This window comes from Plectropomus leopardus, chromosome 6 (assembly GCF_026936395.1).
Source record: "Plectropomus leopardus strain MGB_pleo_1.0 chromosome 6, ASM2693639v1, whole genome shotgun sequence".
Lineage (NCBI taxonomy): Eukaryota > Metazoa > Chordata > Actinopteri > Perciformes > Serranidae > Plectropomus > Plectropomus leopardus.
In genome coordinates, this window is record NC_142181.1 from 21,444,090 (window position 1) to 21,471,582 (window position 27,493).

At 42.4% G+C, this 27,493-nt stretch overlaps 1 protein-coding gene across 2 annotated transcripts in view; it reads left to right on the plus strand.

The window, feature by feature from the left end:
* The first annotated feature begins 371 nt into the window (after positions 1 to 371).
* The window catches only part of cux1a (cut-like homeobox 1a), a 69,177-nt gene continuing 42,055 nt past the window's right edge, over positions 372 to 27,493 (plus strand). For both annotated transcript variants that reach the window (XM_042486925.2, XM_088078975.1), the window contains exons 1-3: positions 372 to 515; positions 20,610 to 20,720; positions 26,223 to 26,270. In XM_042486925.2, the coding sequence (XP_042342859.2) occupies positions 453 to 515; positions 20,610 to 20,720; positions 26,223 to 26,270 (222 nt within the window). In that variant the 5' untranslated portion in view covers positions 372 to 452. The remainder of the gene's footprint in view (positions 516 to 20,609; positions 20,721 to 26,222; positions 26,271 to 27,493) is intronic.

Genomic DNA, 27,493 nt, shown 5'->3' on the forward strand with positions numbered 1-27,493 from the left:
CACTGCTCAGTGTGCTCCTTAATGCTCTCCGGGTGGGATTTTTTCTTTTTTCTTTATTAGATATGGCTTCCAAGTAGCCTCCTGGCATTATTTTTGTATGATCTTTGCTCTCCATAAAACATAATGATCACACAAGACTACAACCCCAAAATATCTGGCGCTCACACTTTCGTGCATTTTTATGTAGGCTAATAAAAATAAAGAGCACTTTAATGCCAGCTCGGTTATTTACCTGTAATATCTGTATGTTGATAAAAAGCTATTTAAGCAATTATAATGGCGTTATTAAGGCAACACTCCTGTGAGCCGACTCCGGTCCGTACTCCCGCTGGTGCCCGGAGGAGCGGTGGTGGTGATCCGGTCCGGGTGTTCCGGCCGCCCGGTCCTCTCCACTGAACTCCAACCCCCGCGCTCTCTATCAGCATCTCATTCCTGTCTCAATATGTCTCAAGATGGCGGCCAATGCAGGATCGATGTTTCAATATTGGAAGCGCTTTGACTTACAACAACTACAGGTCAGTTCAACCTCTGTCTCAACCGTCTCTCCTCTATTCGCCTCGGCCGTGTCGCCTCTCTCGGCCGCTGTGTTTTGTGTTTTTTCCGCGGTCGTCTCGTAGGTGTTTCGGAAGAGAATTCAAGACCTCTTCCTCACATTGATGAAAGTGGCTCTCTCGCTGATCAGAAATTGATCCTCTTTGTTCAATTCAACATCGATCGGACACTGCAACTGGGCAAGCCGGGGCGACGCCGCGGGGATGCGCCGAGATAAAAACAAAACGGCGGGGCTTTGGCAGAAAGCTTTCGGTTAGCTTATCTTTATTGCGTGTTGTTCAACTTTTACTGGAGCGAGTAGCCGTAGTTAGCCCGACGCTTTAGCCGTTGTAAGGTTGGATAATTTGGGGGAAAAATAAGTGCGACTCATTATACGGTGGCGCTGTGGTGACACCAACCGTAGAGACGGGCAGCACAGACACACAACACCGCTTTGCTTGTGTTTTTTCCGGTCAAATTTGCAAGTTTAGTTGCGAGTAAAAACATTAGCAACCTTGTCGGCTAACGGTTTTGAAGCAGTTTATATTGAAGTGATTACGGTTGATCAACTCGGCCGTTTTTTTCTCTCTCTTCACGGTGACGGCAATTATACACTGTGAGGTTTTTACAGACATTGCCACGTCTGTGGAAGTGGACTTTCTTGACGCGATGCAATTGAATAAAAATGATGATAGGAGGGGGAAAAAAAAATGAAAGATCATGACCTTGTTGATTATGATGAACTCCAGAAATGTCTCGCGCACGCCGCTAATCTCCGCGTGCACGGAGGAGACCCACAGTGTGAGGGGATATGGGGAAAATATTGGGCCTATTCAGTGCGTGAATATAGCCAGTGTATATTAGAGCGTGTTTGACCTATCACAAGACATTCAGACAATGGCACTGTTGTGTATTCCCGTGGCATTTAACGTGCATTGCTGAATTTCAAATCACAATTTATGAATATTAGCAGCCCAGTCGCCGTCGTCATTTACATATTATGTAGGCTAGCCCAATTGTTCATACATAATTTTGAACATGGCACAGGCTTGGGATTTAAACTTTTATTTAGGTCATGATGCCCCTATGACTGGGTAGACAAAAGGACAGTGAACAAGTCTTCCCAGCGGGCTTTGTGTTGCACTTATGCCACATCATCAAGGCTTCACTTCTCCTATTTATTTGATCCTGTTTGGTCCTCCTACTCGTGCCCCCTTGTTCATGCATTATGTAAAAAAATTTGCTTTCTCTTTTCTTTGCTCACTATCTATCGCCCCCCCCCCTCCTCCTCCTCCCCTTCCTGCCCCTCCAATCTTCCTCCCTCACCTCCCCCTCCCCTCCTTTTTAATTTTTTTCCTCCTCTCTCTTCCCTGGCCCTTCACCCTGCTTTCACCCATTTCGCCCCGTCTGAACTGGTGTGTGTGTGTGTGTGTGTGTGAATTTGTCTGAGATCAGTCTTTTTCGTAGATTGACTGCCAGCGCGGACAGTGAAGGCACTGCCAGCAGCCAGGACATGAAAAATGCATCGCATAAGTTTGTGATAAGGCCCTGGGTAATTATGGCAAAGGCCCCTATCACAAGCGATTAGTCAGGACAGTGAATCTGAGCGTGTGCAAAAAGCCTGGCGGTTGGCAGGCCTGTCTGCAGGATAGGAATCAGTCGGAGCTCGTGTGTTTGTGTGCATGTGTGTGCATGTGTGTGTGTGTGTGTGTGTGTGTGTGTGTGTGTGTGTGTGCAGAACTGCTCAGAACATTCACTGTCTATTATTGATGACATCTTATTTACTCTCCCTCCCACTGAGAGGCTCCGAGAGGAAAGCCTTCAGAGAAGAACCTGTTTTTTATTTTCCGTTTTCTGAGGATAATGCAGGGTTAGTGTGATATGATCGTGGTCCACACTTGGCCTTGTCAGCCAATTGCTTTCTCATTTGTGTCCTCCTTGTGATCGAATGGACAGTGTGGATTCACAGTCTGTTTTGTCTGTGCGCGAGAGGCACCAGCAAAGGAATGTTTTCTTTTTTTGTTTCGTTTGATGATGAAAATCCAACCCAACCTAGATGTCAGTAGCTTTAAGCCATCATAGCGTCTACTCCTCAGGCTCCAACTGCTGATGTTCATTAAAATCCTATTTGATCAGTGTGTCCCATTCCCCGTGTGAGAAACTAGCTAGGTGGTTGTTACAGGACAGAGAATGCTTTGAAACAGCACAGCGAGCTGTTAACTTGTCTTTTCTGCGTGCTTTTTTTTTTTTTCCTCTCCTAGATCCCCCCACCGCCACTACAAACACAAATGGGTGCAACAGTGATGCTTTTAGCAAGGTCTCGCACACTTGCAAAATGGATCAGTGATTCAGAGATGATGGCAGGGTGACAGTGAATTACAGATGGAGGAGGTTTTAACGTCTGTAATCCCTGTCCGTCCATTACAGAGTTGAGTTTCTTTAGAGGGGATCATCACTCTTCTCTCCTGTTGTTTTTTCTCTTTTTCCTTTTCTTTTTTTTTTTGACCCAGTCGAGCACTTTGCTGGAACATTGTGTTTCTACTTGAGAGATTGCGCTTCATTACAGGCGAGCCTTAATAAGATATGAGCGAATGGCTGAGCCTAAACCTATACTTTAGATCTTCTGTGTAAGCTCGGAAAATTAACAACAGACGTTTCTGCTATACGCTATTCCCAATTTAGGCCTAATAGCCTACATCTCACCTCATAACGTTTCCTGGAACAAAGCACCCTAGAGCCATTTTGAAAAAATAGTTCACTATGTTAGCGTACAGCTAAACAGTGACTTAGGTGTAAACTGATCCAGAGCCCGTTCTTATTCACCACCTCCTAATGGGTAAATTTAGGAAAAGGGTTTTGTAAGCTGATCCCAGAGCTGTGGTCAGTGGCAACCTGAGTGGTTTAAATCTCTCAGCGACTGGCCCGCTGTTGTCTGCAGGAGTTTTAGTGTTAATTTATGAGCTGGTTGTCTGAACTCACTGGTGGGATATTTTTACCCCTCTGTTGCTGCACAGGCTGGGGGAGCATAGAGGAAGGGGCATCACGTCATGCTTTTACTGTAGCCAACCGCTTCTCTGCCCAGTGACAAAACCTGGCATTGGGACTGAGGTTTCACTGTGTGTTGGTGGGTGGTGAGCGACTAAGCATGAGTCAGAGTGAGGGACGAGTGCATGTCAGGTCTTTGGTCTGCCCTCGCTCTACTTTGGTCAGGGCCATGTCATCCCACTTTCTAAGAGGTTATAGTGAATCCTCATGAACGGTAGACTCCATACGACAGAGGAATGTGCAGCTCGGAAAAAAAGAAGAAAAAAAAAAAACTTCTCCTCATCTACCTTATCAGTGGCTAATTCTCACCGGAGGCCCATACTCCCCAACTCCTCAGCGATTTATTGTACGTCACACTCGGGCTCAGTTTCTTCACCCTCCCTCTGCTTTGAGGAGTGTCTGCTCTAGACTCTGTTTATCCGATTTAACTCAAAAAAGTAAATACATTTTACCCTCTTGAGTCGATACCAGAATATTTAATCAAACAACTTTCCCCACGTTGTAAAATAAATTTTGACCAATATCATCTGATGTTTGAACAAAAGATAAAAAAGCACTTCACACAAGTCTAAAAATAGGGGTACCCAAACGGACGGAGCTCTTAATGCAGGCTTTATGCAGAAGTGTGTGACTAACAGACATGTTTCCTTATAAAACTAGAAGGTGTGGAAGTCTGTGCTTTGGATAAAAATATCGCATGAATGTGTTTTTGTTTCCACTATTTGTAATTATAGATAAAGCAACCAGAGCTCGAAATTAACTTTTCTGCTCATCGTCCTGAATTCTGCTTTCAAGTGTCCCAGACTTAACACCCAATGTCCCAAATTGAAGCTCCTTTTTTCATTCTACATAATAAATATAGTTTTATTATAAACTATTTAGTATAAACTATGCGCATCACTTCATTTACCCGCTCTGGGCCACCAGGGAAGTTCTGCTAGTTGGTTCCTCCACTTACATCTGAGTGAAAAAGATGAAATCTTGGTGTCTGGCCACAATTGGCTTTCTAGGCCTGCAACTAAAACGTACTTTCTTTGCCGGTTAATCTGTCAATTATTTTCTTGATTAGTTGTTACGTCTATAAAATGTTAAAATATGGCGAAAAATGCAGATCAGCGTTTCCAAAAAGTCTAACCAAATACAAAAATATTCAGTTTACTGTCACAGAGGAGTAAATAAACCAGAAAATAATCACACTTTAGAAGCTTGGAATCAGAGAATAAAGAGAGAGAAAAAAAAAACCCAGATGAATCAGCTATCAATTCAGTGGGTGTTTATTTAAGAGTTGACAATTAATCGATTTATCACTGCAACTCTACAGTTTTCATTATTTTCCTCGTGAATAGTTTAGTTACTGTTGTTTATTTATGACTGATCAATACATGTATCACTGCAAAGTGTTGTGCATAAATGCAAACCATCATAGTAAACACATTTTTTTATGCCATTTTAAACACCATAACAGCTTCATTGTATTCTTTTTACTGCTGGTAATCTCCGTCTCTTACGTGCTCGCTGTCTTTCAACATTCGTGTTTTCTGATGTGTCTTCGCTGCTATGTTGTGACCGCCTTCTCTGCATCATAGTCTAGGGGGCTTTCTTGCTTCGCCACCGCCGTTGTTGTTCAGCCAGCTCAGCATTTTGATGACCACGGGTTTGTTGTGCTGTCCCATCTCAGAGAGCTATGATTGATTTTGGATGTGTGAGGTAGCATAGAGCTCATGTCTGACAGTGCCACCTCACATTTTTCTAACGTGAACGCCTTACAATTAAAATAATGTGGACTCCATGACTGTTGTGGTTTTAAGTCTGACAGAAACAATAGATTTGGATCGTTCTTCTCTGGTATTTGCCGTGTTGTTGACGTAGCCTTTAATGCCTTCTACTTGCCAAGCAAGAATTTGGAGACAGTTTTGCATTCTAGTGTGGATGGAGATATTTTATAAAACTATGGTTTTGTGGAGTGGAAGAAAAATAGACACATCCATGTAGACAGGACATGAGACATGCCTCAAAAAAAAGAAAACTGACACCTTAAAGAGAGTAGAATTACTTTTTGCCACATTGACTTTTTTGTGTTTTTACACTTTGAAAAGAATCACCACAACAGATTTCATAACGGACTTATTATAAGCAAATTTAAGTTGCAGCATTCCTCCACAGGCCGATTGTGGACATCTCAATATATTAGAGGGGCCTACTGCCCATGTGGAATTTCTGTATCTGGCTTCTGTTAAAGCATGTTTCCTGCTTTCACCTAACTTTATAACTTTTTAACTTTTCTGCTGCTCAGAAACAAATTGGGATCAGTAACTTATACCATCACAAAAAACACATCAATGCAGCTCTTAAGCCAAGGTAGTATTCAGAAAAACTTCAGAAACAGCTACTTATATTTAATGTGGCTCAGAATATATTTGCTATATTGCTTTCACATTTCCACCACTTAATACTAAAACACTTTAAATATAACTGCACAGACAAAACTTCCACCCAACAACCAGCTACAAGAGCACAGGGGGCAGTTTCCAGAGACCTATTTTCAAGTGGCAGGCATTATTTACAGACCCACTTGGAGTCTCTCTCACCTACAGCATCATAGAGTTTCACCGTATCTCATGACAGAAGCATCCATTATTCTGCTGCTCGGTATTCCTGTAGAGAGAGCCTGGGCTTCAGTGACTGGACACTTCTCTTTAGGAGTATACAGGCGGTTTCCACTCGTAAGTTTGAGGATGATGCCCACTTTATTTAAAAATCAAGCGTACACTTGAAACAGTGCCTCCAAACCCGATATAATCTCGTTCGTATTGTTCATCTTGTAATATTAAGCCTACAGTTTTCAGTCAACAGAAATCCTGCATTCCACAGGGTGTAAGTGTCTGCTGTTGTCTGTAGTTGACTGGTAAAGTAAGAAGGTGCAGACCAACAGTGGGCTAAGATCCAGTCTTTAATCTGCAACAAAACACAAATTCACTGTCTTTTTTTGTTGCTTTTGTTCCTATCTTTTCACCTGTCTACCACATGTTGTCAACTCACCGTCATCAAGGTGATCTAGTTCAAAATGCCAGCTTTTTATTAGGGATGCACAATAATGTCGGCACTTGATAGGTGTCAGCCAACACACAGATTTTTTTTTTTTTTTGGTCAAAGTGAACATATATAAAACCTCAGGTAAATGATACAGCACAGGTAACAAAACAATATATCTAAAATATTTATAAGTATATCATAGGGGTGGGCAATATCGAACACACACACACACACACACACAGAGCAGGGCGTCTGCAGGACATTTTGGAGCAGTACTGCAATGTGCAAATACTATTAATGTATTATTTGTAGAGCTAGTAGTTTGTTTCCAGCTTACAGTGATCTTAAGAAGTGGTAGTGGGGGTAGTGTGAGCGGTTGAGGCATGGTTATCTGCAGTGCTCAAATCGTGACTATACAGTCATATTTGCAACCACGGAGTACCAGTGTGACTTGCAAATGTCAGTAATACATGACGTGGATTGCCGTCAGTTTGTTGCCAGCTCACAGGGAGTGAGTCCTTGTGGTTAAAGACGCCGTGGTGTCTGTGTAACTCTCTGCTAATGCTAATAACAATCTGTTGACCGGACAGGTCCTCCAGGTCCTGGTTTGATTTAATTATAACAATACGTTTTAAAATTGCATTATAAAAGTACTTTATTCAACTTTCTCATATCCTTATTTATTAAATGTTATTATAACAGCAGTGTATTAAACTATTAAATATTTGACAGTAGCTACTTTAGCTTTATCGTACTTAAATATCATTGTAATTGCAGTTCATTCAATTTTTTTTAAAATTTTGACAATAGTTAAAAGGACATTTAAATATTACAATATATATCGAGTATGGTGATATTGCTTTAAAATCTTGCAATATTATTTTTAAGCCATATTGCCCAGCCCTAGTATGATACAAGTATGTATGAAGAGTATAAATGACAAAACTTAAACTAAAAAGTAGGTAAATAAATTAAAATACATATAAAAATAAACTTAAACAAGTGAACAGGCATACAGATAAAGTCATATTTATTCTGAGGATTTCAGAAAGAAAGTTGCCTAATTGTACTTTTTTTTTGTTGTTTAATGAGCTAAACAAAAAAGTGGATGTATTGATATCGGTTAGCTGCCAAATGATTTGTTTTACTTTGGCATATTGGTTAAAAACCCAATATTGTGCATCCCTACTTTTTACGAAATTGTCAATACTTAAAGGTTTAAGAGGTATGTGACCCGCGTAATCAAACCGTATTTGGATCACACGGTGCATCAAAGAAGGGCTGTAGCATTTTTTTTCAAAGCTGCAACTGAAGATTATTTTTATTTTCACTTAATCTCTTGTTTATTTCCTCAATAGCTGAATAATGATTTGGTCTATAAAATGACAGAATGTAGAATGTCTTATCTTAAGGTTTCTTTTTATCCAACCAACAATTAAAAACCAAAGAGAAATTCAGTTGACAGTAATCGAAAATGCAGAAAATCCTTACCACTCAGGAGCTGGAAGTCAGCTGTGTTTTTACTAGAAAAGCGGTTAATCAATTGTCAGAATATTTGCTGATTAATGTTCTGTTCATTCGAGCAATTTATTAAATTTTCACCAATACATCATTCTTTCCTGTATTTATCATTCTCCAGAGTCATTTTACACTACACATGCAATACATGAGGATTACAGCTAAGCAAGGAAACCTAAGAAATGTGTGGTGGGAATAACTTTGAATAATGACAACTCTGGTGAAAAACTGACTTAAAGCAGCTGAGGAAATCTGAGCCTCTGAACACCATTTGATTGGATGTTAAGGTGCGGATTTCTGATGACCCAGCAAGCCGGGCTTGGATGAGATTTGCAGTATTTTTTAAGGAGCTAAACAAGATGTTAACATGGAAATATAAACAGAGGCAATGGACCAGAAAACGAAAACGGAGTCCCGTTTCCACAAGGTACCACAATGTGATAATTTAGACCAACTGCAGACAGTCACACACTGGTAGCCAGTGTTTGAGAGCGTTTTTGACGAGTTTGGCTGAGCGCACTGCTGAGTTTGAAGCTAATGCAGAGCTTCATTTTGTTCAACAAACGTGTCCCTCTGCATAAGCCTGCCGAAATGTGTTTCTACAGCAAACACTCTGTGGCCTTCAGCGTCTGGTGTATTGGTGAAGCACTCGCCCTACCTAATTTTAGTGTTGTTTATCTCGCTGTTATCAAGGAGTCTGGGCTAAATAAGGCCTGATGTGCAGACCTTATCCCATGTCAACCCATGACTCCAGTATCAGTGTCCTGTTAGATCATTGACCATAGGTATTGAATTCTAATAGGCCTATTGGTGTGTCCTAATGGTCCAAGTATTGAATTATGATATTGGCAAGAGCTGATGGCCTCAGGATTGAATTATGATATTGGTGTGCTGCAGGCTAATGGTTCTTGGCATTGAATTATGATATTGGTGCACTTTGATGGTGTAGGGATTGAATTATGATATGGCCTGCTATCTGCTAATAGCTCACTCTGTGTAATTTTCAATGTCAATCACGGCTTCAGTTGCTGGATCCATAGCCGGCCTTCAGGCTCACCCCATCAGTCACATCTGATGGGAACAGCCTTCAACCTTTAGCCTCGGTTCTCTCTCCAATTTCGGTTACCCTTTCTCCTTTTCTCTTCACTTAATTTTTATGTGTGTTACGGACTTGGAGTTTGTTTTTTTGCTAATGCAGGAATTTTATCATTCTAAAAAAAGGGGGTTTGTGTGAATAACGCAAAGGTGAGCAGTTTAGTGTTTAATTGCCGAATTTAGCTTTAAAATTAAGGGATTTACAGGGTCCCCACGGTCATGGAAAACCTGGATAAGTCATTTTACAATCACATTTTCCAGGCCTGGAAAAATCATTGAACTTGCAAAAATGATTGAAAGTTTTGGAAAAATCAATGGAATTTGTTGTGTCTAGCAAATTATTACATTAATCTAACATAATGATGAATTCATTTTCTGTAGCTGTCAACATGACGTAGCTTTAATATATGTTGACGCGCGACGCCTTGATTTTGTAAATATTTTTCTGCTGATTTTTGAAAAGGGGTTTATGTAAAAAAATGCCCAAAAGAATATACATATTTTTTAGGGGTTTTTTTGCTTGCTATTTTTTATATATGCTTGCTATTATATATATATATATGTATATATATATATATATATATATATATATATATATATATATATATATATATATAAGAAAACCTATTTGGAGCGCATTATTTCTTTAAAAATCGCCAAAATTACGTTGCTTTTCATAGCCATAAAATGTAAATCCACAATTTTTTTTTTTTGATTTTCAAATTTCTGACAGCCCTTGAACACATCATTGGGAATGCGATAATTATGTTGTTTTAATATGGAGTTTGAATCTTATATGTTTGAAAAATCCTGTGCAACAGAAAAAAAATATGGGGTCCTTCCAAATGTTTTGAAATTCTGTCTACGAAAACAAAAACTTCTCATAACGTTGTGAATAAAATGACCAAAAAGTCAGGCTGCAGCGAATTAGTCCTAGAGTTCAAATTTTCTCCTGCAATTCCAGGCATGTATCGTCATAGCTATAAGATGATGTGATGTTTGTCGGTTTAATACGTGTGGATTTTCACAGACCGCCTTGTTTAATAAGGGGCCTAATGTCAAAGTAATGGAATTGTAATGGCCCTGAATCCGAGCTAACTTCGTCTCTGCTAAGTGTCCACACCTTTGCAGTGTTTATGTTGCTGAGCTCGTTCCCATTTTGGTAGTTTAAAAGCAACCAGAGCTGTGATGGTCCTGCTGCCAGCTCACAGAGTAAATGGACGGCCTGCTTCTGTGTCAGCCCTCTAAAAATAACACAGACTGCTGGCTGGGCTCAGCAGAAAACTACCACAGATTATGATGATTCAACTACCCTGTATTCACAGGTGCGTGTATGTGTGTGTTGGATGGGGGTGGTTTATGCTTAACAAATTGTTCTCTGCATTAAGTAAGATATTCACTGCTTTAGTTTTACGTCGGAGGTTGACGAACTTTGCCCAGGCGGAGGAACTCAGCTGAGGAAGTATACGCAATGACTGCCTATGTGTTTTTCTTAGTTTTTGAGGTGTAATCATTTAAGAAAAGAAAGGCTGACTTATTTAAGTGACCTGAGCCGAAATCATTGTAGTGCTTGGTCTGCAAATTTATAAGTGTGGAATTACCCTGCTATTATAACTGCGCAGGCCTTGTCTAATGCACAATTGATAAATATAGGAAAGGTTCATCACAGTTTCTATCAAAATGCTACACAAACAGAGAATCCTGTATCTGTAAAATTCATTGGATGACCTGAGACGGTACCTTAACCCCTCCCTGACATTTGACCCCAGCAGCTGTCAGACTGGAGCCAGGGTTCAGAGGTGGTCTGACCCTGCAGACCCCAGTATGACCTGGGCTGTCTGACTGGTCTAACCTTTAGAGCTAACAGATGATGACTTCACCATCTGTCTTGCTGTTAACAGGTCTAGCCTCCTTGAACTTGAACTTGTTTGGATGTGGAAAGAAGGAAAAAAAACTACTCAAGAAGAGAGAATTGTTTCACAATTAGTCCAGGCTGTCTCCTATGCTTATGTTTTTTTTTTTTTGTTTTTTTTTAAGGGTGACCAAATGTGAATTAAGCAGTTTCAAACTTAAGTCTTTGTTTACTTATCTGTGAATAATTTGTGAGATCCTGCTTGAGTCGGAGGAGTCTCTGTATTTAAAAGTGTAATGCTGGATGTGCATGCTAAACTCTGTAGCCTGCCGTCTCATTTTTAAAAGTGAGAGTTGTGCTCTTGAGAAAGGGGGGAAGGGAATATGTGTTTAGTAGACACAGGCTCATCCGCTGACTGCTGTCTGACCCTGAGTTCAGCGGTATGGTTATTAATAGGCCCAGAGGCCTCAACTTCCAGGAGGCCCTCTGATCAGCTCCAGATGTGGAATGAGAGAGGACAATTGTACGTTAGCCTATCCATGTTTCACATGAAGCAGAAAGTAGGGAGATAGGCATTTGGTGAGACTGATAAAGAGTGAGGGAGGGAGGAAGGGAGGGACAGGAGACCTTTCCACAGCAGGAGCGTGTTTTGTGAGTCTTTGTTTTCATGTGTGTGTGTTTTTTCATTTATTACACTCTCTGCCCTCAGACCAAAAGACCATAAAAACGTATGGCATCACCATGGTGACCATAATAACTACCTATAAAACAGCGTGTAAACTGTGAAATAAGACAAACAGACCAGAACAGCCCTGACTGGCTGGCTGGCTGACTGAATGGCTGCCTTCCGCCATAAAACTATTTGAGAGCCAGACTGAAGGAATGCCTTGGAGGCTGCTGTGGCTGTCACGACACATGAAAGGATTAGGCTCTGTGTTTTATCTCCTCTTTATCTGATGGTAATGGATAAGCTGAGTGTAGCCTATCATCTGACGCTTGGGCCGGGGGTTTGATGTTTTAGTAGGGTGACGGTTTGTTGAGTTGACCGCTTTGGTCTATTGATTGCTGTTTGATGGTTTTGATATGTAGGCTGTGTGGAACAGGTCAAGTCTTTTATGCAGTGGAGGCTCCAAATAGCTTTTAGCTGTCCTTCACTCCTCCCATTACTCTAGTGGTTCGTTTGATGTTTGGATCAATCAATAGAAAGAGCCTGAGCTCTTACACATGCTCCATCCTACTTCCCACTGAGCTCAATTCCTCTTTCTTCATTGTGCAGGCTTTATATCACATTCTCCCAACACAGAATAAATGATATAATTACAACCCATTACATAGTCTAATGCAAGCTAATTATTCTGTCATTACTGTAAGGATTAGCTATGCTCATTCTCTCTTTCTCACTGTGTTTCTCTGCCTTTTCCTCTCAAAAGTCGTGCAAGCAGAGCAGAAAAACTCTTACTCATAAAGGCTGAGTAAGACTTCGCCCCAGGACATGCTCTGTTGACGTTGATCGTATAGACCATGGGTGTCAAACTCAGTCAGAAGGCTGAGCTGTGCTAGAAAATAGTGACAGCATGTGCTGGACACATTAAAGAGTCTAGATATATCTAACCTAATGGGGCATTTTCATACATGCTTTTGATTAATGCATAGAAGTCAACATGCTGATTTTATAGGCTATGGCACAACTCCTGCTGATGTGTCATCATCGGGGCTCTAGAAAATGAAATGACTGGGTACAACAGATAGACAAGGCTAAATTAAAATGTGGAAAAGGGCATCATGCAGAGAGGGGATTTAATGTGCCAGAGGCACATGAGAGTGATGCAGACCCCTTTTTCACTGTCCTGTCCCCGTGCATGAAGCTGCTTGTAGTCCTTAAATGGAAGTTTAAGTGAATTACACCAAATCAAATAGGCTAACGAATTGAGAACAGATCAAATCTTAACAAAATTAGATAGACTTTGAACACTGCTCCTTTGTGCAGGGGTCATAGACTTTCTAGGCCAAAAAGACAGGCTCGCATATGAGAATAGGATGATGAGCCTGCAACATTGCAAGCCTGCACCTGTCACCCTGTCATTATCCACCCATGGTTACTTGTATGTGCATTTGATGTCATATAAACTAATAGCGGGCGATGTCAATTGCTTGCCCGAGTCCTTGGGACCCAGGCTTGTGTAAGTGCTACAGGGCTTGGAGAGCCCCACTCTTCTTCCAGACTTGATTAATCCCTATCGCCCCTCTCCATGATCGCCGTTTCCATTTTTTAGTCTGTATCTGTGCACTCATCCCCTCCCCAATCTCCTCTCACTGGCACAGAATGGCTTCCTGGCAGAATGGAGGCATTAATTCAGGGATGAGAGGTGTGATACTCTCTCTCTCTGCTTCTCTCTCCCTCTCTTTCGCTCTCTCTCTCTCTCTATCTGTGCTCTGTTTGTAATGCGTGGCCTTTATCGTAGCTGAAACAGCTCACTACCCTCTGATCCTATCTCAGATCTCAATATCCTAGCCGTTCCACCCTGTAAACGCAGGGATGAAAAATCTTGCCCTTTCACCAATGCATTACACCCTAGCATATCGCCATAGCCCTCTCCTCCCATTGCACCCACCGCACCACTCACCCTTTGTGACACAGGCCTCCAGCTAAATTCGAAGTCCGCAAAATGAGACCAAGTGAGCTGCACTTCCTCCACGCCAGGAACCATCTTAGTCTCATTATATTTGTATTTAGGCTCAGGCCCGGCCTCTGAAACCCCTTGTCAGACAATAGGTCGGGCAAAATAATGACTAGCTCTCAGTAAGCTTCAGGAGAGTTAAGGCTTGGATGTTGGGGAGATAAAACAACAACCAGTCTCTCAGCAGAGAAACATGGATCAATACAAACGAGGCTGTGGTGTAAAAAGCCTGTTTTTGATCCGGGCTTGCGTCAGCGTCGGTGAGGTGAGTCTTGACAGCTCCTGTGCTGTTGGTAGATATGGATCTGTGTTCAAAAAAAGGAGCAAAACGCTCAGGGACCACAAGCATCTTGTTAGACTGTGGAGAGTGGTAGGCTGACCCCCCCCCGCCCCCAACCGCTCTGCACACAAACACAGACACACACGCAGTTGCACACACACATACACACAAAAGCGTTTTAGACCGCAGTTGTCACAGTGAAACTATTGTGTTAGCTCACAGTTAAGAAAACTTTGTGGCTTTGACTCCATTGGCTGAGAGGAAAAGCAAAAACGGAGATTCAGGAGGATGTGACTTGCGTCTTCAAACCCTGTGTGGTTTGTGAAAACGGCGTCTGCTGGCACATTTAAAGTTCTGCACCCTGCTATGTCAAAGGTAGGAAGGCAGACAGGCAGCCAGGATTGTAGTCTCTTATCTGTGCTGCTGTTGTGCTGTGTTTTGAGGGGGTGTGCCTGTGATCTGTGATCATGTACCGTGTCGTTGTAGCAAGCGTGGCTGTCGCTCCCGACTGAGCCACCACTCCACGACTCCACCCCCACACAGTAGGTTTGGCATACAGAACAGTCAGCCGCATAGGAGGTGGAACGCTGCGAGGGGAGATGGAGGGGGAGTTTCGGAGGTAGGCCTCGTAGATTTCAGATAAGACATCTTTCCAGACGCCTTTACTGTTTACTATCATAACCACATAACAGCCTCAGACATGTCAGAGATAAAAGGAAAGATTAGCGGCTGCTCTGGCAGGACAGAAAACTTCATCTCTTAAACATCTGTGTCATGTTGCCAAGAACAGGGCCTGTGAAAAGGCTTCTCACTTTGAAATGCACACAGAAAAGTTTTATTTCAAAATATTAGCCTCTTCTGCACTGTGACTAATATGGTGTTAGTGTTGCTGAGAAGAAGTTAATGTATTTTTGTCCGTCTCTTTGTGCGCCTGGCTTGAATTCAAGAGTGGTGCTCCATTAGATTAATGTGTAATACATGCACCGAATGCGGAGCAGTTAACCTACATTGTGTTTGGACTAAAGGAGCGGTGGCAGACTACTTGGCATGTGTGATTGCAGACGAGGTGTAAACAAAGTGTTTCTAGCAGTTACAGTCCCAATTATTCCCAGCAAGAATGAGATCTGAAGCAAATCCTTGTGTGGTGTTCTCCCCTCTGTGTGCACTCCTGGTCACCGTGGCGGCACAGACGGCAGCTGCAGATTGACTTCATACTGTGTACATAACAATAACTTTGTTGTCATTCCACCAGCCTATCTGTCTCGGCATCGTCAGAGCGTGAGGGCATAAGGAATTCTATGAAGTTTTGATACCTCAATTAAAGTGCGTCTGTCTCCTGTTATCTCATTTAGTCTGTAGTCGATATGATTGGCATAATCAGACATGCCTGATTGGTGCCTCCCATTTAATTAATCAGTCTCACTGTATCATCACCTGTGGCTCATTAGAGTAATTAGAGCGAATTAGTCAGATAGAAGGCCTCTTTCTGCCTGCAGACGAGTGGAAGGAATTTCATTAGGGGAGATGAACACACACACATACACCTTGGGTCTGATGGCCAGTGGTAATAGGATTTGTTTACCCGTGACTGTTATCAGTGATTAGTATTATTACCACAGTTGTAGGACGGAGAGATAGTCATTTCCATTTGGCCCAACCTCCCCTGCTAGCTGCAAACATAGCTCACCATGCCAAATTTCACTGAGCGAACATGTTAGCAGACTTCCTCTTTTTGAAACAGAGTTCAAAAGAATGTGGAAAGACTGGGCTCCCCAAGTTACTGCAGCGGCCTGTCTGTGCATTCATGTGAGAGCACACGCGTGTGGAGCAGTGTGCGGGAGGCTTCTTGGCCAAGTCGGTGTTGAAGTCTCTCTAGGGAGTGTTGGCAATCTGTTCCAATCGTCTTTACAGCTGACCAGACGACCAAATGAACCAGGACAGGGACTGCTGCTGTGGGCCAGTCCAGCCAAGCCGAGCAGGGCTGTTACAGCAATCACACAGACATTACAGCCCACTTAATGCTCCCCTGCACACACCATATTCCATCCTCTGCAAAACTAGACAGTGCAGTCCTAACCAGCCGTAGCCAGATTTAAAAATAGTGCCAGAGTTAATGTGAAATAGTTAAATGAATTAATTCTCCAGTAAATTAAACTGTTTTCACATTTGAAAAAGTAAAATGTTTCAAAGTCAGGCCAAGGAGAGCCAGAGAGAGTTGACCTCGGACCGAGCCTGAAGGCCCTGAGCACGGAGCGCACAACTTTTTAATGCATGTTGTTTGGGGCTCTGTGATGCAGCCGCTACATTGAAGCATCAACACAAGTACTGGTATTCGCACTTTGCCTCTGCAATTAATTATGTTTCTTGTCGTTACATTAGCCATGGATTGTGAAATATAGACCCCTGCAATTTTCATGTTGTTGGATTGTGTTAATTAGTTTCTTCATGTCTTGGCTCCTTGTCAAACATATTAATTTGTAAGGTTCATCAAAGTAGCGTGATGTCAATCACTGATGTCAGACATGATAGAAAGAGTCTCGGTGGTATGCCAGATGGCAGAGCCCCTGTAGTTCAGCCTTGCCTAAACTTAACAGTGCTGCAATCCATGAGTTTGGATGCTTGATGAAGCCAACAGAGTGGCTGAATTAATTTGCAGTTAGTGGATGCCTCTCAGTAATTTCTAAATAAACCCCGTAATAAATGACACTTTGGAAATTAAGTTAAAAACCTGCATCTATCCATAGCCCTTTTTTACACAGAGATGCTCTGCAGGGCCACTGCAAATTCCTTTCTTTACGAACCAGAGGAAATCGAAGTTCCAGTGCACACCAGGATCCTCAGGTTGACACTTTATTGACAGCTTCCATTAAAAACAAAAAGGAACGAACTAAGCGCTTTGCATTTCGCTTCATCAGTTTTGCTCTGTGCTTAATTGCCATCAGGTGTGCCTTTTAAATAATCACATGCTGATTGGCAAATAATCAAACAGGTGCAATAGAAAACATCAACAATAAAGGCAATAGCAACTGTAATTGTACTTCACAAAATTAATTTCAACATAAATTTCATGAAATCGAAAAGCAGATGTAATTAGGGATTTATTGCATTTTTTTTTTTTTAGTTTGCATGATTGCACTTTTTACCTCTTTGTCCAAACTGAAAGCTACTCAGTCTGCACACAGTTTTGCCATTTGTGTTGACCGTCATGACTTCAGATGGATAGTGACAGATGCCACCATTGAAGTCATGATAAAATCGAAAGGTCTTCATCTTTCTATTTAGCCATCTATTAATCTGCTATCTTTAGGCACGACGGTAATATAAACTGCGATGTTGGTGCTGGCAAGGATCAAGTAGCCGGACCAATTGGGCACTGACAGTTCTCACTGCAAAGAGTTCAGACAGGATATTGACTCTCTCCAGTCTCAAATTAAAATAAATATCAATCCGTTTTAATCATGCAACTATATCACATACATTTTTATAAGCTTGAGAATATCATCTTGAGAGGTAGCTGCATATGGTGGTCCTGTGTAAATATTCTTAAATCAGTTTCAGAGGAAACCTAGCTAAATGTGTCTGACTTTCTATTAAAAAAATATTGCATAGGAAAGGCCTTTGCCAGCACTTTGAAGATTAAAGTTTGTTTATATAAAATACTATAAATACTGTTAAAAAAAAACTCCGATGTGCCATTTTACAGTTGGTCAAAACAAATAACAAAGGTATAAGGAGAAAAGGGGCACCTCCTGTGTGTTTCGAGCTTGAGTCGGCACCTTTGTAACATATAAACTGACCACAGTTCAGTCCGCTTTTATTTTGCTAAAAACCCACGTTCTACAAAAACACCATCCAGCAGAGCAAACACCCAAACATATTTGTTCAGTATTTCACTTGAGGTACTTAAATATGACGACCTGTCTCGCTTATTTGTTGCCTAAAATGGGAATAATATCGGTTCCCTAATGGTCAGTAAGATTTGATGTGTGTGTGAACGGGGGGCAGGCAGCAGGGACTGTGCACTTTTGGATGTTACGCTCTATCAGCAAGATGAGTGTAAAGTCTGCCTGTGTCTGCTGATGTGGGCAGAGAGTTTGCTGCATAGTCAAAACCTGACTGAGTCTGAGGGTCCTTTTTTTTTTTTTCAAACTGAGACCATGCCCATAATTACTTGCCCAGTTGGCATTGAATCAATCCTCTTTCATGTGTGATGTGTTTATTTAGCTTAGCAGTGAGAATTTTTTGGGGGGGAATGGGGATTTGGTAACACATTGGGATATGTGCAGGGTTTTGGAAGGGGATTGGAAAGAATCAAGGGCGTCAGGGATTGGCACATGACCTCCTAAAGCAGGAACCTAGTGGAGGACTGTGGTTGCTTCAGTTAGATGCCAAAAAACAGCACATTAATCAATTCATATGAATAGATTATTGTGTGAAATTCCTTTGACTTTTTTGGAAAACAAGTTGAAAATAAAATTACCGGACGTTTGCATGGGCACATATGCATATCAAAGAGCAATCTGATAAATGCAATACATGTATTATATTCCATTTGAACCCTTTTAAACCTGAGTATAACAGTATAACATAGTATAACATAATAACCTAATTTTAAATAGTTTAAATGTAGAAATATTTAGTTGTGAAAGATATCTGAAAGCAACGCACGAAAACTGATGTCGACCCAGGTCTGAAAAGGTTACTGAACTTTCTCAAACTTCCTCAAGTTGATGCGCTTAATTGTGTCCTGAGGTGCACAACCCACACACTTCGTTATCTAAACTAATCGGTCGACCATAGTATTTTACCTCCACAGCGATTGAGAACATGCGCGATATATTTTCAAAATTGATTCCTGGTGTTAAACGGCACAGTTTGAATGATTAACTGCATTATCTCTTCGCTTTTGGGATATACCTAAAATTGTCCTGATTGCTGCTTCTGGCCTCTGAATTCTGATCAGTCTTTAAACTGAAGTGTCTCAGTGAGTCATTATGTTTAACTGATTTAAGATGTATTAGCCTTAAGGCCTAATACGTCAAATTGTGATTAATAGCTACCAAATTTGATGTTAGTATCTTGAACCAACTGGGCCCAATATTCCTGTTCCTGTAGCTAATCTTTACCAATATAATAATTACACCTCTATTCCTGAACTAGAGCATTCATTTTTTGACAATTAATTTAACATGATTAAAATTTATAAGGTTCCTCCTTTCATCAAGCGATGCACAGGCTTCTGCGCACGCTCGAATTCACTAACAGATAGTGCAGCTGCTCCATGGCCACGGGCAGACAGGCTGCTACATCAACTGCTCCATGGGCAGCGAGAGCAAGATGGCATGTAAGCAAGTGAGCAGTCTTTTTTTCAAACGTCCTGCGCTGCAGCGTAAAATCCATTGCAGGGGACAGTCGACTAACATTTGTTATATTTTTTATGGTTTGTGGATAAAATGAGATCACGGCTGGTCAGGGAATAAAACTTAATGCTGATGGGGGAAAAATCTCCTAATTAGCACTTGATCACACTATTTCTTTAGAGGGTTGTATTTTCTTGTGTGAGTTGGGGGGGTGGGGGGAGGTGGGCATGTGTGCGTGAGTGTGTTTTGGGACCTTGTCAGCAGACTGAGCCACAAGGGCCCCTGTGGTAATGTGTGTATTAAATGATTAGTGTGTTAGTTAGCATAACGGCCCTTCAGCAGCGTTTAATCACTCTCAGGGGTGGGCGGCCTCACAGGAGGTAGATGGGAGGGGGCAGGAGAAAAAGGGGGAGGCGGAGTAAAGGGAGAAGAGAGAGATTTAAGCAGAGGAGAAGGTACTGCTGGTTGAATGAGTGAGTGGATGATCTGCAGGGAGTACGGAAAAATGAGGGGGGAAAAAGGAGTGAGCGTGACAGGAGGCAAGAATCCAACAGAAACATAATCCAGCAACACTCACACACTCAGCAGAGAGAGATACAATCTTTACAAGGCCTGAACGTCTTGTTAATGTCAGCACTTGGCCCATCATCTGGAACAAGTCCCATAAATAGCTATTAATAACAATGCAAAATGGATGTGGATAAAGGCGGGCCCTGCCTCAGTCTTGACAACACTGCTGTTGTTGATAATTGTGCTGTTGTTATGTGGGGAGGGGAGGGGTCGTCTGGTGCAGACAGTCAATAATTGTTGTGAACTGTGTGCGGAGTAGTAGTCTATTGCTACATAAGCTGTCATGCCTGACACAGTGGTAACTGATTGACTGACAGGCTAAATGGCTCCAGATATTCCTTGCGATGGTAGCGGATCAAACTACCAGTGGAGCCGGGTTTTCTTTGGCGGGACATCGGTGTTGCGGTTCTGCTCTCCGCCTCTGCTGCTGCACACTGGCTAAGTTCAGCTGAGGCAGGATGGGTAGTCTGCAGCACGCCAGATGGGTCAAGGAGTCGGCTGTCTAGTCATAAAACAGCTCCTTTCTTTTTTTATTCTGAGTGATAACAATGATGCAGATTATAATAATAGAGACGGTAATGATAAGTATGAAAAACTGTGCCACTCTCCACTCAGGGAGCTGAAAAAGTTGTTTGTTTGTGTTGCAGAAAGAACTAGATGCCACCGCCACACAGCTTGCCAACAGACAGGACGAGAGTGAACAGTCCAGGAAGAAACTAATCGACCTGAGCCGCGAGTTCAAGAAGAACACACCAGAGGTGAGAAAATCAGATATTCACAGACACGCACCGACACACAGCCACGCATACATGCCGCGATTCTTTTGACAATTTGCCTCAGCGTTGCCCCGTGTCTCTTCTCCTCTTCATAAATGTAGCCGTGATTATTTACTGAGAAAGCAGGGGAGGAGGAGACGGCGCAGAGATGCGGGCTTGGCTCCCAAAAATAGTCTCTCCATTAGTTTCCCTGAAATCCTAAAGAGACAAAACAGAAAACCCCTCAGGAGTTTGTATTATCTGACCTAGTTTTTTATGCGTGCGGAAAGTGTGGTCCGTGAGTGTGTATGTGAGAGAGAGAAATGAGAGAAAGGCAGAGCAGGAGGGAGAGAAAGAAAGAGAGTGTGACAACACTACTAAGTGGGATCAGGAGGGAATTCTGTCCTGTTCCTGTGTTCCCATCACTCCTCCTGGGAATATTTGTTTCATCTCTGTTACCAAGGCAACACATTTTAAACCACACAGCGAAAACAAAGTATTGTTGTGTTATTATTGGTAATGTCACCATGGTGAATTATTGATGGTAGTATGAATTATGTATGAATGGAGTAGACTGTGGATAGAAAATTGTCAACTCTCGGTGGAGTTGACAGTAGGCCTATTATAGTTTACCACAGGATGAGGATTGTGACTATTGACTTCAGCTTGTAGCCCACCCGGCGTAGAGGAATATACACCAGAGGAAACTCTACCTGCATACAGAAGATGCTAATTTCACTTCACCCTACACATTCATCTCTAATCTCATTTTCAAGCATAACCACATAACTAGCAACACACAGGAGGCGAAGCAGACACACACACACACACACTAACGGAGGTGGAGAGACACACACAAAGAAAACATGCAGAGAGGCGCACACACAAACACACAGAGGCAGATAGCCTAGATCACAGAACAGGACACACACATTCATCAGTGTAACAAGGCTGTGATTTAGGAAGGCTCCTCTGGCGTCTGTGTGGCCCCTGGCATCTCCCTGGTATGTGGAGGAGGAATCTGAGCCAGGCCAGACGAGCGACAGGATTCATTACAGGGCTGTAACAGGCTCAATAGGAATCAGTACTAAAACTCCCGGCGTTTCGAGGTGTACAAGCATCAAGGCTGCCTACCAAATAGGCTGCTTCATAACGTGTGATGGCCTGTGCTTGATTAAAAATGCCCCGATCGTCTTGTGTGTGTTTGGCAAGCTGTGTTTTCTGTCTCTTGCGTAGCTGTGTGTGTGTGTGTGTGTGTGTGTGTGTGTGTGTGGTTGACCAGCCTATAGAGTGGGCTGTCAGCTCTCTGTGGTCTTCACCAGTCAGCGGAGATCACAGTCACATCAGATCAGACTGCATTAGGCTGAGCGGGAGTCCGTCTCTGATCCATTATTCAACAACCAGGAGACCGGCCCACGTTGACTGTGTCTAGTCTGCTGAGCTGTACTTGGTGTGAACTGCACTCATGGTCTGCATAATAACACACACACACACACACACACACACACACACACACACACACACACGCAGGCTTTTGTAGCATTTTGAAAGTAGTGCAAAGAAATGCAGCGTGAAAACAAAGTTTTCATAATTCATTAGGACTGACACACTGTTGATTTTTTTTTTGAGACTACATCTCACTGTGCTTCCTAAGTTGCCTGAATTATTCATCCAGTTCTTAATTTCCTTTTAGTTAGTCAAGACTCCGCTACCACACTGTTATAAAGGCAAGGGTGGGAATGGTTGTAAAATGTCCCAAAGATTGCTAGCCAGAGGCAGTGGTAGTAAAACAACTTTGTGTGTGCTTGTGTGTGTGTGTGTGTGTGTGCGCACGCATGCACATACACACGTTTGTGTTTAGCTGCAGGGCAGACAGACAGCGAATGGGAGTTCCATACTCCCTGGAGGATTCCTCGGGCTGGCCTGTCTGCTGTCTGCCGGCAGCTCACACACCAGCCATCCATCTCCTGCTGCCTGGCCCCCTCCACTCCCCTCACTACACACACTCACACACACTCACACACACACACACACACACACACACACACACACACACACACACACACACACAGATTGACCATGGTGTCTGTGTACATTGTTATGTTATATGGTCATAAATCTTTGGAAGTGGAGGGGGCAGGGGGCGGAGCACTGGAGAGTGGTCCAAAGGGGGTTCAGATCCCGGGTGTTGAGCAAAAGCAGTGGCTCACCTCTGCATGTTATTCAAATGTGTTTGTTTTTGTGGGTTAAGTGTGTGCTCGCAAGGAAGTGTTTGTGCATGCCTGTCAAACTGCTGCGTTTTGTCACCCCAAAACTTCGAAAAATGCAAGATGAGAGGATAATCGTCTAAACTCAAATAACACCAGGAATTTAATTAACTCTGCCTAAAACATTCAATAAGATTAATGAATCAGCTTCAGTATATTATGGCAGTGTTGAGGCAGCCCGTCATGCAGACGCAGTCTCAACAAAAGTTATGATTTGTGCAAAGGTAGTAATTATTGCAGGACTGCTGGAGTAGACTGCATAACATGAAACAGAGGTTTCTTTTTTTGGTCTTAAATATTTACATTTGTTTCAAGCCACAGTGATAAAGCACATTGTTAGTGGAAAAGAGTGAAATGAAAAAGGTCTTATGTGCTAATTTACACTAATGCTACAGACGCACTTTTGAGTATTTTTATTTTGAGTGTATTTTGTTCGGCTCTGGCAAAACAATGGGAGCTCAACAGAAGTAAAATTTGATAAAAAGAAAAACATCTTTGTGTTAATCCAAACAGGTGCTAGCGCAGGCCATCCAAAAACTTAACTGAAGGAAACTGAAAAATGGAAAATTAGGATATAATCAAAAGCTGATGCAAATGACAGAACGGACGCCACTCTGGTGTTTTCATGAGGGCGTTTTTTGTGTGTGCATGCCTGTCCTGTGTGTGTGTGTGTGTGTGTGTGTGAGAAGGGGAGATCCAGAGCAGGGGAGGGGGAGTGGGGGCGGGGTGGAGGTCATTATCCCCAGCAGGGGAATATTGAATTGGCCCAGACAAACAGCCACAACGACCCCTGATGAGGTAACAATGGGGTAGGGTCACTGAGGTCATGACCTGTCCTCAGCCCCAGACAAGCAGCCTGTCTGGACCAACCTGGGATTAGGCTAGCCCCAGACACTGGTCCCAGGTCAGTTTGGGATGCACGCTTCCCTCAGCATCGGTTAGGCTTTTAGGCAGAGGTTTCTAAAAGGCGCAGAGTCTCTCGAGCACACATCTGTCGGTGCCCTACTTCACATCTTTATTAGGCAGTTTTGTGAGTATGTGTGTGTCCATAAACTGTGCAAATCAAATGTTCCTGTACAGAATGTCCTATTCTGCCATGCTTTTTGCCGTACGCTCCAGTGCAGTTTGTCAGGATGTAGGCTCAGCTAACAGCATGGTGATTTGCATGTTCCCCTGATACATACTCGACTGGCTATCTAATCTGAAACCGCTGACTCGTACTGGAAAGTCATGCAATGGGACTTGCGGGATGAAAAGCATTTGCTTTATAGTAAAAACTTGGTGCGCAGAGACAATTTGCATTAGTCCTACTCCGTGGCTCATTCACTCTCTGTCTCACACGCACTGGTAGTGCCTCTGGGTGGCCCAGGTGGTGCTGCACCTGTTCTTGTGAGAAACGCAGTCCATCAGAGTACCTCGGGGTACAAACCTGGCCTCCTCCCTACCATCATGTTCATCATTCACTCACGCATCGCTCATTATTCATCGGCAGTGGCAAAATGGTTGCTACTTGATTTCAGTGAGTGGCTTATTTGATCATGTGGTCCTCTAAAATTCACGAGGTTTCCTCTGCTTCTGAAAATCTGGGACTGTTAACGTGCACACCAATATTTTACCACGATTCCAATTACGACAATATTTGTGTGTCTGATGCGGGTCATGTCAACGGCATATTACTTTTGGATATTCCAAATTGGGCCTTTTTCCAAATTTAGCCTTTTCTTACCAAGACGTGGGTTATGCAGGTATTATTCGGGTTTTAGGAGCCTACTTTTATGCATGTGGACAACACATTCAGGATATGTCACTTGAGAAGTTTTTACTGCAGTTTGCGACACACGGCCTCTTGGCTGTTTGCGGCCTGCTCTGTGTGTTTTCATGAAGATTTTGTGCACAAACCGACGAGGTGGCTGAAAGTAAACCCCACTTTCTGGTCAGAAGGAAGAACTCATCTAATTTTAACAGGGTTCCCCACATATTCATTCACTCGTGGTGGCCCGCCTTATTTAAAACATATGCTTCCATGTATTCATTTTCTATTTTTGCAGCTTGACTGTTCATTAGGAGTGCAATTTAAATGAACATACTGTTCAGTTATCTAATATATACTGTGAACTGTGCTTGGTCTAAATCTTTACTTTAACTAGCTGCAACAGCTGCTCCTCTCATCTACCGATCTGATCAGCTATGATCAGCTCGACAGATCAATTATCCGCCCCAACCCGACTCTCCTCAAACTGCTGCTATGGGAGAAAAGAACTCATGGCGAGTTCTGCCTGTGCTTCATTGAAGGACCTGCATAGATGTCCGTATTTATAGAGGGTACCCAAAATGATAAAAAAAAAGTGAAACACACACACAATATAGAAAAATTGGAAATTTACTGACAATGCCCCAACCCCTCCTCCCGTCCCCCTCCCTTGGCTATGGCCATACGTAATTCTGTGGAAAACACTATTTAGAAGAAGAAGAAGGGAGGAAGAAGAATTTTGTTAGTCATTTTTAGTCATTATTAGTCAGTTTTATGAGTCATTTGTTTGAAAAACAAAATTACCTTTGTCCTTGATCCTGCTACATCTTTGGAGTTGAAGGATGAGTTTATTAAAATTACCTGCTGTTGTGAAAATTCCTAACTCCACACAACTTTTCCCAATGTTAAGTGCTTCTCTATCGTAGAAAAGTCGTGCTTCAACAGAAGGGGCCATGGGATCAAAAAATACAAAAACAGCGAAAAAGTAGCAAGGATTTAAGGAGCTACTGGCTGCTGCATCGACATGTGCTGCTGTTGTCATAACAAATATAAAAAAATGGAATTAAATAAATATATACATCTAATAAATATCTATTAAAAAAAAAGACATGGAAGACATTAAAGTCCTGGATATTAAGAGGCTTCTGAATATGTAGAAATATCTCAATGACAGCCTTTTCAAAAAATGTGGTTGAATGAATTCCATAGTTTGACGTGATAGGGACATGTAAGGGCACATTAATCGGAGTATGCACGGCTGCATATAAACAGGAATATTTGTGAAATATATTGATTTTCATTACCCATGTAAACAGCTTAGCAGGCATGTTGTATTTTTTTTCAGAATAAGGGCAAAAATGAAATATTAACATATTCACTGTCACATGTTCCTGTGTTAACTGTTATTTTACGATAAAAATGATCTGTTGTTCATCTTACTTTTGTGACTCACTATTACTAACCTCCTCTTCTCTTTATCCTTTATAGGATTTCCGGAAACAGGTTGCACCTTTACTCAAGAGCTTCCAAGGAGAGGTGAGTGTGTTATTGGGAATTTTATATTGACACAGTGATAGACTCACATGCTCAAGCACAGCATTCAAACAGCGCATATTATAAAGCCTGTTTGACATTCGTTGACTGGTCTTGCTCCCTCTCTCAGTGCCCTTCTCTCCCTTTTCCGCCTTAGTCTTTCCTCTTAAATCGTCATCTCTTCTCTTCTCACTTCTCTCTCTCCTCTCTTCTCTCCGCCATCTCCTGCTCTCTCTCTTGCCACTATCTCATTTCCCCTCTTTCCTCTCCCTCTTTTCTTCGCTCTGCTCTGCTCTTGATTTTCTGTCCTATTCATGAAGTCCTGTAGCCCGAGGGTGTGTTTAAATTGCATCCTGCAAAAAAAAAAAAAAAAAAAGGCACCACAAAACCCCGGCTCTAGCCAGTCACAACTCACCGAATGCTATTTCCTCAGACTTTGTTTGTCTGCATGATTCGGTGGGGTTATTTGTTGATCTGGTGAATCATGAGCCAGTTTTGTTCATTGTGGCTCATTTATTTACTTTCAATTTAATGTTGCGCCTTAGGTTTCGATGTACCTTGACCCATAAGAGGCGACTTGTGTGTGTTTGTGTGTGTGCTATATCGTACTCCCACCATTCCCCTCTATCTCCTCCTCCATCATTTTGGCCTATTTCCATCATGACTCCTCCTTTCTGGCAGCCATGCATTTCCAGTTCACTCCCATATGTGAAAGTCAGAGGGTAGGAGTGGAAGCGGCTGGTTTAGACTGGGGCGTTATTTGGGGTTGGAGTGGGTGGACATTCAGCCCAACAGTATCTTTTCCCCCCCTAGCACACACACATGGACACACACATACACGCAAACAGAATCATCTGAATAGATAGTGACAGGGCTGCTTTGCTATTGGCCATAGAATATTACAGTTTAACACTGGGTTAGTTTCCATATTCTTGTGTTAGAGCAGCAACCACAGCCAGTGGTTATGTAAAAATGCTGTAATTTATAGTGGTCCCACCATGTTCTGCTGATGATCCACAGTCTATTTAGAGAATAGAAACGGCAGCAATATAATTGCGGCTTTGTCAGCTGTTTCCACCATCCTCATGTTGACACACCTCGACGGCGTGCACACCAGAACATGCTGAGGCACATAGTGGGTGGTCGCGGAACTGAGAGAGACATTATCTTATGATTATTGAGATAATACTGTACACCCGCGCCAGTCTTAGAGCAGCCCATCAATC